The following is a 12,928-nucleotide window of genomic DNA, read 5'->3' on the forward strand; positions in this document are numbered from 1 at the left end:
CACGGGTTGGCCACCCCTGCGCTAGCTGAAGATAAATCCTGGGCAACAAATACATAGCAATTAACACCTAGGACATATAACAGTACACTTCTTAATATAAACTAACATCCAAGCTACTTTCCAGCTCCCACAAAGCACAACTGGAATGTATCTCTCTTAGAATCCAGCAGAAGTTAAAAAAAATAAGTCCTAAGGAAAAAAAAAAAACTTTTACGTTAAACATACTGTATGTAAGTGTATGTGTGTGTATATATATAATTGGATAATTATAGAATGAAAATTCCTGTAGACATCCATTTTCAGCAGGTATAGTATTATCATCACCAACAGGATTACAATAAAAGATAACATCGATTTGTGAATAGCACAGGATCCAACATTCACAATAGGTGATGTCACAGTTTATCTACTCTTTCCTCTCTGTGCAATGACTTCTGCACAGGTCACAGAGCATGCCTAGAAAACTCTACCATAAAAGTCAGTGGGACTTATTTACTAAAACTGTTCAGCAGTAAAACTGTCTTGGTTGCATTTAGCAAGCAATAAGAGCATAGCTTTCATTTCGTAAACTGTTCTGGAAAAAGAAAAGCTGAGCTCTGAACGAGAGTCATTGTGGCTGCTGTAATGCAGATCTCTAAATGTTGCTAGCAACCTAGACAAGTTTGAATAATCACTTACAAAAATAAAATAAAATAAATCTACAATCAGAAAAATAGATCATACAAAAAATATATTTCCCTATCTGGTTTCAATTAGTAAAAAATATAGGTGATACCTTCCCTTTAACATACCTGAATCTAACTAATCCCTATACCTCGAGACTGATTTTGTTTTTCAGTTCTTTGGATAGTAGTGTAATATTACCTTAGTCAATGCAGTTAGATTTATAAGAGTGTTCATGCGGTTCTATGTAAGGTGTACTCATAGTGAACCTTAAGCGAATATCTTCCTGCAATTTACGAACCTTGATGAAAATGGTCGCACTTCAGAGATAAAGAATTCTGAAGGGAGCTGGAGCGGAGTGACAGAGAGCAGGTGAATACGGATTTTCTCGCAGGTACAACTGGCTAGGGTGCAAAAAAAACTGATCATGAGAATGGGAGCCACGTAGCCTGGGGTGTAGCTAAAAGCTCATGATCCCTGGCACAAGAGTTCAGCTTGAGCCCCCCTGATTTGTGGCAACGGGTAGAGGTACAGTCAGCCTTTCTGCTGCCTGAGGCAAAAATTGAAACTGCACCCCCCTCAATGCCAAATTCTCAACCTAACCCTTTCCCTCCAGCCCTACTGTTAGGCCAGACCCTACTGTTAGGCCCTACTGTTAGGCCAGACACACACCAGCGAGTTGAATGCGATAAACTCACAGCGTGTGTCAGTGAGAGTTCCCCTTCTGGCCTCTGCTTCTCTGACAGGTTCACACAGCTTTATAATGCTATGTAACCCTAAGAGTCCTGGAATCTGTTGTATTACACAGACATAATGCTGTGCGATCCTATCAGAGGACTTGGAAAACATTACATACAGCTCTACAACACATACAGGAAAATACAGCACCACATACCTCTTACATCCAGTGGCATCTTCTCTGATGTAGACGTTCTCTTTCCTCATCTTCTCCATTCAGACCAGACCGCCACTATGATTTCTTTCAGCCATCTCTCATCTCTGCAGAGTCTGACAAACAGACATCTTAGTTTCCTACATTTCCATCATCCTCCCACCTTCTCAACGCCCCATCCTGCCACCCCCAATACTGTGCCCACTGTGCTCCTGAATACTATACTGCATAAAGAGTCCCCGTGAAAATACTAGTTCAACACAAATAGTGCCCTCCTCAATGATTATTGGCACACAGTGCCCTAAAAATAAATGTGCCCAGTAAATAGTGTCCCTGACAAACCTGATACTGTGCCAGGGTGCCCCCACAGGTATAGTGCTCCCAAAAGTCCCACCAATAGAATAATTATCGCCCCTTATGTGTGCCAGCCCCTATTCAGTGGCCTCAGTAGTGCTCCCCCCAATGTCCCCATAATGCCCCCCTAGTGCTCTCCTCACCCCCAATGTCCCTATAGTGCTCCAAGTAGATGCCCCCATAGTGCTCTCCCCACCCCAAAGTCACCATAGTGCCCCCATAGTACTCTCCCCCCACAATCTCCCCATAGCATCCCCAGTAGATGCCCCCTTAGTGCTCCCCTCCCATGGTCCCCACAGTGCCCCAGTAGATGCCCCCACATTATGGTGTAAAATAAAAAACAATAAACACACATATATATATATATATATATATATATATATATATACAGTGGAGGAAATAATTATTTGACCCCTCACTGATTTTGTAAGTTTGTCCAATGACAAAGAAATGAAAAGTCTCAGAACAGTATCATTTCAATGGTAGGTTTATTGTAACAGTGGCAGATAGCACATCAAAAGGAAAATCGAAAAAATAACTTTAAATAAAAGATAGCAACTGATTTACATTTCATTGAGTGAAATAAGTATTTGAACCCCTACCAACCATTAAGAGTTCTGGCTCCCACAGAGTGGTTAGACACTTCTACTCAATTAGTCACCCTCATTAAGGACACCTGTCTTAACTAGTCACCTGTATAAAAGACACCTGTCCACAGAATCAATCAATCAAGCAGACTCCAAACTCTCCAACATGGGAAAGACCAAAGAGCTGTCCAAGGATGTCAGAGACAAAATTGTAGACCTGCACAAGGCTGGAATGGGCTACAAAACCATTAGCAAGAAGCTGGGAGAGAAGGTGACAACTGTTGGTGCGATTGTTCGAAAATGGAAGGAGCACAAAATGACCATCAATCGACCTCGCTCTGGGGCTCCACGCAAGATCTCACCTCGTGGGGTGTCAATGGTTCTGAGAAAGGTGAAAAAGCATCCTAGAACTACACGGGAGGAGTTAGTTAATGACCTCAAATTAGCAGGGACCACAGTCACCAAGAAAACCATTGGAAACACATTACACCGCAATGGATTAAAATCCTGCAGGGCTCGCAAGCTCCCCCTGCTCAGGAAGGCACATGTGCAGGCCCGTCTGAAGTTTGCCAATGAACACCTGAATGATTCAGAGAGTGACTGGGAGAAGGTGCTGTGGTCTGATGAGACCAAAATAGAGCTCTTTGGCATTAACTCAACTCGCTGTGTTTGGAGGAAGAAAAATGCTGCCTATGACCCCCAAAACACCGTCCCCACCGTCAAGCATGGGGGTGGAAACATTTTGCTTTGGGGGTGTTTTTCTGCTAAGGGCACAGGACAACTTATTCGCATAAACAGGAAAATGGACGGAGCCATGGATCGTGAAATCCTGAGCGACAACCTCCTTCCCTCTGCCAGGAAACTGAAAATGGGTCGTGGATGGGTGTTCCAGCACGACAATGACCCAAAAAATACAGCAAAGGCAACAAAGGAGTGGCTCAAGAAGAAGCACATTAAGGTCATGGAGTGGCCTAGTCAGTCTCCGGACCTTAATCCAATCGAAAACCTATGGAGGGAGCTCAAGCTCAGAGTTGCACAGAGACAGCCTCGAAACCTTAGGGATTTAGAGATGATCTGCAAAGAGGAGTGGACCAACATTCCTCCTAAAATGTGCGCAAACTTGGTCATCAATTACAAGAAACGTTTGACCTCTGTGCTTGCAAACAAGGGTTTTTCCACCAAGTATTAAGTCTTTTTTTGTTAGAGGGTTCAAATACTTATTTCACTCAATGAAATGCAAATCAGTTGCTATCTTTTATTTAAAGTTATTTTTTCGATTTTCCTTTTGATGTGCTATCTGCCACTGTTACAATAAACCTACCATTGAAATGATACTGTTCTGAGACTTTTCATTTCTTTGTCATTGGACAAACTTACAAAATCAGTGAGGGGTCAAATAATTATTTCCTCCACTGTATACTTACTTCCATTGTCAGCAATGCAGTGTTTCCTGAGTCGTACGCTGCCCGTCTCAGGTGGCACGATGATTACATCATCGTGCCGCCTGTGCTGGCCTCTGACTGGGCCAGGAGCCTAACGGAGATAATAAACATCTCTCCCCTGTCCCTGCCACAGTACCTAATTGTATTGGCGTCTTGATGACATAATCAACAGTGCGCCACTGGCAAGGGCAGCCCTGTGGGACCCCCTGGCTTAGAGGCCCAGTTGCAGCTGCAACCCCTATAGCTACACAGATGACCGTGCCCCCTGCAGCCCCCTGAAATTAGCAGAGTGGCCGGTCAGGCATGCGCAAGGGAGTTCTGGAGATAGCCAAGTACAGTGCTCAGCTATCTCTGGAATTCCCATAGAAATGAAAGGAGAGGCCACACGTATGCCCAACAGCTGCACCAGATTTATCACAGGGTCTCAGGCTGGATGATAAATCTGGTGTTGAGGCAGACACATTTGTTTAACTAAGAATTGTGGCACAAATTTGGCACAAAATCATACATCATAGGCCCATCCCTTTTCCATAAACCCCATCCCATTTTTCAGCAAGTCGGAAAAAAGTGTAGAAACTCTAGCTGTGCCAAATTGTTCCAAATTTGCTCCACCTTTTAGACAGGTTTTAGGTGCAGGTACATTAGTAAATCTGTGTGAAAGTGTGAAAGTGTTAAATGTGTACTGACAAGTGCTCTAAGGATAGTTAGCAGGAGAGTCTAATACTTTTCCATATCTAAAGCTTCCAAGACACTTTTTGACCCTTGCATCTAAAGTAGCTATTATCCACTTTCAATAAAGAGGAGATTGGTGTATACTGTTGTGTATCAGTGTTTGTACCTTATTAATTTTTTTTTAAAGTCCATTTACCAGAAAATAATCTCTGGTCAAGATCATCATAGAAATAATTTTCGTTCTTAGGAAACTTGTTTTAATCTTTATAACATTTGCTTTGAGCTAAATTTTATATTTCTACTGCCCATACACAACAATTTCAGGTTAATGGGAAGGGGGCGCTTCGCTTCCATGTATAGATGTTCGGGAAGAGGAGGAATGCAAAAAAATTGCCATACACCTAGTCTCAGACACCTAATCTTATTCTAAGCACATCCTAAGTACAGGTATTTTGGTATAGCTACATACAAAATTAACTAGTGAAAATTACTTTTGTACCCCCTTTATCTTTCTTCAAATTTGGTTAAGTATTCCAACTTTTCATGAAACAAATTCAATACAACATTGCAACATGCTAGCAAAACCCTTGGCAGGCTGCAATTTAGATCACAACCACTAGGTGGCCACATGTAGTCACATACAGCATAGACATCTTATGACATAATATTGCAAAATCATGTTTTTTTTTAAAGCTGGTCATCTTGTGCCAAACGCTAGGGTTTATTGAGCCAAAAGGACAGGGGAGAAAGGACAGCTGTACATATTTAAAGAATGAATAGGATATACTGAATTATTGCACCTCCACATCTTACACGTATTTATTATATTTTATGGTGAAAAGCGAGTCAAAGTTAGGGGCCTGATGCAATGTCAACCTCTGTATCTCATATTGCAATGACATCATATGCAACATTGATCACGTTATGAGTGTTTGAATGTTGCTTCTTAAAGGGAACCTGTCATCACCTTTATGCTGCCCTCGCTCAGAGAAACATAAAGTAATGACAGACACGCTGATTTCAGTGGTGTGTCACCTATGAGCGAAAAGTAAGTGGTTGCCGAAATCCAGCATCATAATCATTGCAGCCCAGGCCTTGAAAATAGTCAAATCTACCTGAGAAGAGTCAGAGTTATTCATGAGCTCCATCTCTCCCTGCCCATCTGCTGATGATTGACATTCTTCCTCTTACTTTTCTCCCTAGAAGAGAACTGCCAATCATCAGCAGAAGGACGGGGAGAGCAGGAGATTGTGAATAACCATGACTCTTCTCAAGTAGACTTGACTCTTTTCAAGGCCTATGCGGCAATGATTATGGTGCTGGTCCTCAGCAACCGCTTACTTTTCCCTCATGAGTGACTCTGAAAGCAGTGCGTCTGTCACTACTTTATGCTGCTCTGAGTGAGGGCAGCATAAAGTTGATGACAGGTTTCCTTTAAGCCTCCTCAGAAGTAAAAAGCAATTAAGCACAGTTAGGATGGCGAAATCTGTAATTTAATATTTATGATGTGTATAGGCCTATATACTTCATTGCCAGGAGTTTTGGTAGTTCAAAATTCTGTGCTTCAGTTATAAAGAGAAAAATACTGTATATTGGCTAAGCCTCACAAATCACTTTGATGCTTTAACCCAAATTTTAGGTCAAAAAGTGTAAGAGCCAATTTTACCTTCACATTTAGTTCTGAATATATCCATATGATGCAGTAAGTATACAGACAAATACATTTTGGTCAACACAACGATGCCAAACTCTAATCCTTATGTAATCCAAATAAAACGTCTTCTGTTCTTTTATGGTGTGTTACATGTTCCAGCTGTGTTCAAACAAGTCAACCTCTACTAGTTATAGTTTCATAAGGTTTTTTAAATATGTAATCACTAAACATAGGTTCACATTACCTTGGTCTTCGGAAAGCTAACCCATACTGTTGACAAGCCAAGCCCACAGTCGGAGTGTAAACAATGGGCATGAATCTTTCAATGTCTGATGTCAAAAGTTTGTAGAAAAGTTTCTCATTTCGATCCTGAAGACCCATCAGCAAAATATACCTGGAATATGCAAACAAAATAAAAAAATAATTCTATCATTCTAAAATATAAAAGGCAAGCTGTGTTGCCCACAACACACTTCTCTGATTGGCTACACTGGTCACATGGTATAATCACTTCAGCCAACCAGCAGCAGGTTGAAGCAGACATGCATAGTGCTAATTGTAACCGCTAAGTCATGTCTTCTCAGCCTGCCTCTCATCTCCCTGCGTGGACTATTCTAATAAATGTGCTGTTTACAGGTAAACTGTATTTAGTCAAGCAGATTTGACTAAAAGAAAAACATCTTGTTGCCCATAGTAACCAATCACAGCAAAGCTGTCATTTTATCACAGTAGTTTAAGAAAAGAAAGCCAAGATCAAATTGGTGGTTACGGGCAACAAACACTGTTTTCTTTAGACAATTATGATGAGGCCCACTGTATAATCTATGGTAACAGTAGGTACATTATACATCTCTATTATCTGCTCCCTGTATTATAGATATGGTGAGAGAAAAAACATACCATATTAAAAAAAACATAAAACAAACAAAAAAAAAAAATGAAGAAACACACGATAGAGTGTACACGTCTCATGCCCTGGACAGATTATCAACCTGCAAATGCTTCCGCATTTTGTATTTTAAAGCTTCATTAAAAATGAAAGAAATGACCAGCAAGAGTTTTCTGGAGCCACTGTATGTTTTGCTCAATGGGCATACAGAGGGCAGAGTGATGACACACTGGGGACAGAGATGCCATGCAGATGGCAGAGTGATGGCACAAAGGGGACATTCAGTGATGGCATTTCCAGGGGAGAGAGTGGTGGCGTCAAGGTGACAGAATGATAGCCCATTAGGGGCAGAGTTTTCTAAATCCCGTTGCATTTTTTGACACAATGGTCTATATTGCTAGTTCTGTAAATATGCTACATTGTATTTGTTTCATCTTTTCAGACAAATTCAGACAAATTCTGTTATGTTTCATTTCCTCACCACTGCAGAAATCTTTGCTTGGGCCCTTTAATATTGATGGGAGTGGACCCTGGGCCACCCCACAGATCATCCCCCCACCCCCCTTGTACTTGTTCCGCTGATCCGCTACTTGCGGACTGCGCGGGCATGAGTTCAGTCACTTCGGTGCGCAATCCCGTCCTGCGGCGCATGATCCTGCAAGACCCGCCGAGGGAGGTCACAGGATCACGTGCAGCAGGACGGGATTGCGCACCAAAGTGACCGAACTCATGCCCGTGCAGCCCGCAAGTAGCGGATCCGCTGAACAAGTACAAGGGGGGTGGGGGGATGATCTGTGGAGTTGCCCAGGGTCCACTCCCATCAATTTTAAAGGGCCCAAGCAAAGATTTCTCTAGTAGTGAGGAAATGAAACATAACAGATTTCGGAAAGTTACCGAATGTTGTATTACATAATGACTGCACTTCATTTGCGTAAACCAGAACACCACTTTAAGCATGCCTTTAATGTGCAATTTCAACACAGTGGGCTTGTTTTCAGACCCTAGCAACACCCCTGGCTTACTGTATACAGCATTCTATAGATACTTCTTGTTTGCCATGCAGTTACACATTGACTTCATGCTTGTTTGGTCTGGCTATAATAAAACATGGTAGACTGGTAGAGTAGACCACTACCAAATATCAAAAATATCAGAGAAGGTACCTGCTTAACAACATTAAAAACCATTTTCGGATATGTAAGTTCATCTGCCAATTACTAATACTTTTGCCAAGTTTTTTTTATAAACCACAAAGTCTGGCTATTATAAACAAATCTTCATCACGTCAGTCTTAACACTGCCAAAACTCCTTCAAAAGAGGCCAAGTTCTGATAGTTGTCTAGGTTTCTTGAGGACAATCAGTGAGAATTTTTAGCCATAATATGCAGAATTTAATTAGCACACAACAACCACAAATGAAATCCTGCAATGTGAGAATCACTGCCTGATCCGGGTACTCTCATGTTAGCTATGTACAGTACAATCATTTTAAGTAGTTCTGAGGCTCTGAAATGATCCTTGTTTTGCCTTGGTTTTATAGACAACTTTAAACCTACTAATCTAGTATGATATGCTGTGTCTTGGAGAATGTACTACTATTATAACTTGGTATTTAGTTAAAAAGCTACAAATTAAACTAACACTGGCCGTATAGTCAGCAAATGCCAAATCTTGCAGTACGGTAATATACAGTACCTTCCAAAGGCAAGCAAAGCCATACGAGGTAGACCATGTGGCTACTATGCGGTGCTTAGCTGAGCCCCAGCCTTGACAGGTCCTAACCCTTTTGCTTTTGTGTGGTGAGAACTTGGCAGTGCTAACAGAATTGCATTCATAGCCAACTGGAGAATGGGCCCAGAGGTCATGAAAGACAGGTATTGAGGGGGGAAAAAGTTCCATTCTTTTCTGTTCTGAGTGACCAAACCCGGCACCATATTGATGGACTCATTTTGATCCCTTCTAGTCCCTTCTCTGCTATGTATGTTACTGTTACCTTCTGCCAATCTTCTCTTGGTACTGAATACCTGCCCTAAATACTTCTGTCAGCCAGTCTGCAGAAAGGAGTTGTCACGGTGGGGAGTGGGGGAAACCCCCCACTGTGCAGAGTCAAAGGGTAAAAGGGGATCAGCCTGGCCAAAAGGAGTAATAAGGGAGCAGGTCACCTCCTACAGAGTCCCTAATCCTCTCCCTGACTCCTCACCGTATGAGCGGACCCCGATGGTAGAACGGCTCATACTCTGGATTCCTAGAGACCCTGAGTCGCCCTGGTAATCCCTCACCAAGGAGCTGGGAAGAGACGACCTGTTCATCCCAGTTATGGAGGAACAGGAGTCTCTATCTGAGGCCAGGCAGCAAGGAGAGGGGAACACATACAGCATATGGAGTTGTCAGGTAAGCAAAACCCATAACACACTTACCTGCCACAGCCACACTGACTGGAACCCGTGCACAAGTGCTGCTGTCCACACCAACATTAAAGGAGACAGCACAAACCACAACCACACAGGGACCCAGGACACCCATAGCTGCAATAAACGTGGGACAGGGGAATGTCTAGCAAACATGCTGGACACCAAACATCACCAGCCATGTAACACAACACAAGACATACAACACCCTGAACATAACCCACGCAAACCAAAAGATAAGAAGGGAAAGAGACACCATAATAACATCAATGACCACAAGGGTGGCCATCACTAGACAGATGGTAAAAGCCAGGAACAGTGAACCACCAGCATACACCAAGGCTGGAGGAACCCCGAGCTTCAGGCATCCAGCAGAGGCTAAATAGCCCAAGCAGCCACACACACACATAAACCCAGTGTTCACAAAACACTAGGAAGGGAGTTAACCCTTCCAACACCAGAAAGGAAGCCACTTAAAGGGGAAGTGCACACACAAGCATACCAAACCACACGTTACCACTGGCAACAGAATGCGTGGCAACCATATCATGGCAATCACCCAGAAGGCCGAGACACTGCCACCGCATGCTCTCACAGCAACACGTTGTCGCGGGCAACCGCAAGTGTGGCAACAGTGTCACAGCATAAACCAAAGGCCGTGACAGCAGTGGTTTAATCAGATCCATGTATCTTTCTGCATCATATTGTGGCCCCAAAGTACTAAATGGAAAGGGTTTATAACAATATTGGCCCACAATTTGGGCAGTGTAATTGGGTGCATTTTCTTTTATAATAGGATTGATATGTACACGAATCCTAGTGTTTGACTGATTGAAGCCTCTTATTTGCCAGGGAGTCACTGCTAGTATTATACTCAGCTTTCATCTTCTTCTGTTGCATGATAACCCATCACAATAAGCTCTTCACTAAACCTGATATATGGCAGAGTAGCCACCCCCTCTACAACAAAGATAATAGGCTACCAAGCAAAAACCTGTAACATTCTACACACAAATACAGTATCCATCAAGCGGAAAAACTGTGAAGTGAGAACAAATATAAGCTGACTCATTGAACAAAGTATACATTGTGGAATACCTAGATGACATAACACATGTCTATATGTCTCATTACTGGCCAAAGGTTTATTTGCCGTGAGGGTCAGGTCAAACAACTCTGGAAGACTGGACTGCATAAATGATGATAGGAAAGCCCTATAAAAATGTATGAAACAAAAATATTGCTACAGGTGTATACTAGGACTATACAAATGTAAAACGTAATGAACTGTTATGTATGTCTGGCCCCCGGGTAATTGGCCAAAACATTCACAACTTTCATTTGACTAGAAGAATGCCTCATTTACTGAATGCCTCATCTACACTGCAGAGGGTAGTGGTGCAATGTTGTCTTCCCTTTTACTGTATTAAACAGTAAAAGGGAAGACACAGAGGGGCAGAAATACTAAGAATGGTGTTACATCAGAATGAGCAAAATTTAAGGTACCTACCTCTTAATAAATTTGGCGCATTTCCAGGCAGTCCATGTGCTATGAGCTGGCATAAATAATAGTACATTTTCAGGACACCCCTCCTGCTAAGCACCCCCTTTTTTTAAAAAAAAAAAAAAGTGGCAAGAGAATTGAAAAGTTGCAAATCATGACACAAATATAGTGTGTAAAATCTATAATAGTTCCTCACCCTCTCAGATAAAAAAAAATTGGTGCTCTGTATAATAATAATAGAGGTGACAGGCACTAAATATCCCAGGGCTGCATAGATATGTCACTCAGATGTATATGTGTACACATACAGTACAGACCAAAAGTTTGGACACACCTTCTCATTCAAAGAGTTTTCTTTATTTTTATGACTATGAAAATTGTAGATTCACACTGAAGGCATCAAAACTATGAACTAACACATGTGGAATTATATACATAACAAACAAGTGTGAAACAACTGAAAATATGTCATATTCTAGGTTCTTCAAAGTAGCCACCTTTTGCTTTGATTACTGCTTTGCACACTCTTGGCATTCTCTTGATGAGCTTCAAGAGGAAGACCCCTGAAATGGTTTTCACTTCACAGGTGTGCCCTGTCAGGTTTAATAAGTGGGTTTTCTTGCCTTATAAATTGGGTTGGGACCATCAGTTGCGTTGAGGAGAAGTCAGGTGGATACACAGCTGATAGTCCTACTGAATAGACTGTTAGAATTTGTATTATGGCAAGAAAAAAGCAGCTAAGTAAAGAAAAAACGAGTGGCCATCATTACTTTAAGAAATGAAGGTCAGTCAGTCAGCCGAAAAATTGGGAAAACTTTGAAAGTAAGGGCTATTTGATCATGAAGGAGAGTGATGGGGTGCTGCGCCAGATGAACTGGCCTCCACAGTCACCGGACCTGAACCCAATCGAGATGGTTTGGGGTGAGCTGGACCGCAGAGTGAAGGCTAAAGGGCCAACAAGTGCTAAGCATCTCTGGGAACTCATTCAAGACTGTTGGAAGACCATTTCAGGGGACTACCTCTTGAAGCTCATCAAGAGAATGCCAAGAGTGTGCAAAGCAGTAATCAAAGCAAAAGGTGGCTACTTTGAAGAACCTAGAATATGACATATTTTCAGTTGTTTCACACTTGTTTGTTATGTATATAATTCCACATGTGTTAATTCATAGTTTTGATGCCTTCAGTGTGAATCTACAATTTTCATAGTCATGAAAATAAAGAAAACTCTTTGAATGAGGTGTGTCCAAACTTTTGGTCTGTACTGTATATTCCAATAGTTGTCATATATGTGTGGATTAGCTAGGGCCTAAAGTTATCATCTATAGATATATTAGCAAGATATTTTATGTTATTAAATCATGTTCAATATTTTATTTAATATTAATTACCCTCTGTTTTAATTAGTTTTTATGTAGAATAAACTACGTATGTGTACATATATACATCTGAGTGACATATCTATGCAGCCCTGGGATATTTAATGCCTGTCACCTCTATTATTATTATTGGTACTTTTTTACAAATATAGTGTGTGCCATAATTTGTGACTTTTTTTTACGTCACAATAGTGGCATAACATGCTTAATAAATGTCCCTAAATGTTTTCTACAGCCACTAATACCATCAATAATTGAGATGTTATATCAGAAAATTACCTATTGTTTAAATCTGGTGTATATGTTTTTTAAATCTTTCCCATTTTTCAAACATTCCCAGGCAACGTGGAAAGCAAAGCGTAATTCCCAAGATTGTGTTTTGTGTTTGCGATTTTTTATGGACAGGAAAAAAAAATTTGGGAAAAGAAAAGAAAAAAAATTTAGCCATAAAAATGGCGCTCATTCTTAACACCAAATCTCTCAATAT

General features: G+C 41.4%; 1 protein-coding gene across 1 annotated transcript in view; it reads right to left on the reverse strand.

Annotated features, from left to right (window-relative positions):
* The window catches only part of ME1 (malic enzyme 1), a 426,557-nt gene that overhangs the window by 301,119 nt on the left and 112,510 nt on the right, over window positions 1-12,928 (reverse strand). Inside the window, exon 3 of the mRNA XM_040428702.1 lies at window positions 6,509-6,658. Within this exon, the coding sequence (XP_040284636.1) occupies window positions 6,509-6,658 (150 nt within the window). The remainder of the gene's footprint in view (window positions 1-6,508; window positions 6,659-12,928) is intronic.

Source organism: Bufo bufo, chromosome 4 (assembly GCF_905171765.1).
Source record: "Bufo bufo chromosome 4, aBufBuf1.1, whole genome shotgun sequence".
Taxonomy (NCBI): domain Eukaryota; kingdom Metazoa; phylum Chordata; class Amphibia; order Anura; family Bufonidae; genus Bufo; species Bufo bufo.